The sequence below is a fragment of the Atta colombica genome, unplaced genomic scaffold, assembly GCF_001594045.1.
Source record: "Atta colombica isolate Treedump-2 unplaced genomic scaffold, Acol1.0 scaffold50, whole genome shotgun sequence".
In the NCBI taxonomy this organism is placed as follows: domain Eukaryota; kingdom Metazoa; phylum Arthropoda; class Insecta; order Hymenoptera; family Formicidae; genus Atta; species Atta colombica.
Genome location: NW_017259540.1, coordinates 40,172 through 41,609, shown reverse-complemented (window position 1 = coordinate 41,609; position 1,438 = coordinate 40,172). Strand labels below are relative to the sequence as shown.

Below are 1,438 nucleotides of genomic sequence, written 5' to 3'. Positions count from 1 at the left end.
AACAATAATTTCTTAAAAATGCCATTGTATATTTGTATTATTATTATATGTAGTCTTGGAGTTGTTGAGAGAGAGAAAGAGAGAGGGCCCTGAAATACCTTTATCATTTATCAATATCGTCATGCCTGAGCGCGCGAATATCAGCTCCGATTAGTAAACTTTGATTGCTATTAATTTAAAAAATTATAATCTCATATTTTTTTTAGATTTTCATATTAATATTTTCGTCTTAGAATGTTGTCAAAGAATCCATTTTTGAAAGGATGTTTTTGAAGCACTGTATATATATATATTAATTTGTTTCTCTTTTATTTTATAGATAATTATATTCTTCCGAAAGGTATCACGGTCATATTGACAATATTATTAACACACCGAAATCCGGTGGTTTGGCCGGACCCATTGAAATTCGACCCGGATCGCTTTCTTCCAGAAAATTCAAAGAACAGAAATCCGTATGCCTATATTCCGTTCAGCGCTGGACCAAGAAACTGTATAGGTCAGAAATTCGCTCAACTCGAAGAGAAAATTGTGTTGACTGCTATCCTCAGGAAATGGAGAGTGAAAAGTGTGAAAACAGTCGACACGATTAAATTCGAAGGTTCTATCATTTTACGACCAAATGAAGATGTATTAATGCATTTCACGTCGAAGAAATGAACAATTTGCGATGAATAAGATAGTTGGCCCAGAAATCGTCAAGATATACAAGTAATCGCAATTTCACGTATTAAAGACGTATTTTAGTGCTTTCTGTCGAGCGTGAGGCTTGCTAATATTTTTATTGGTTCCAAGAAAGTATTTATAATATTGTGTTACATTATGAAACTCGTAAATATATGAATTCACTATTGATTAAATCGAATATGAGCAGCAACCGAGCCTATGCGTGATTTCGATCAACTTTTTCATTATGAAGTTAAAAGACATTGTTTGACATTTCGTGTGATTTTGAAGTATTGGCAACTTGCATGAAATAAATTGAGCTTCGAGTTATAAATCGCAGTTTTATGTTTTGATCGCAGTTTTACACACAAATTATTATTATTTAATAGGTTTTTTTTACGTGACAAATACTGATTCACCGAAGCACGTTCGAGTAATCGCCATATCTATCGATTATTGGGACTGGTGAGTTGAAAAAAATTTTTGTAAATCGAATAATAATGTATCCAAAATTCAAATAAAAAAATTGGATCCGTAATTGTTATCTAGATATTCTACGAACCAGTAATCATCATAGGCATAGTCGAGTTAATAAATTGATACGCAAGTAAATAAAGAATGTCAATCACTAGATCGTTTCTGTATCGATGACTGGTACATTTAGAACAGAAATCGGAGAAGAGAGAACTATTCGAATAAAAACTAATTTTACAATTCTTTTCTATTAAAACAGCTATTAATATTTATTGAAAATTTGTAATAATGATAGTTC

At 31.5% G+C, this 1,438-nt stretch overlaps 1 protein-coding gene across 1 annotated transcript; it reads left to right on the top strand.

Moving 5' to 3' along the window:
• Nucleotides 1-319: 319 nt before the first annotated feature.
• On the top strand, nt 320-1,058 carry LOC108691708 (cytochrome P450 4c3-like; the record flags this gene model as incomplete). The annotated part of the gene is made up of 1 exon (XM_018199572.1): nt 320-1,058. A coding segment is annotated over one exon (341 nt), but the record flags the coding sequence as incomplete, so codon positions are not given.
• Nucleotides 1,059-1,438: the final 380 nt, after the last annotated feature.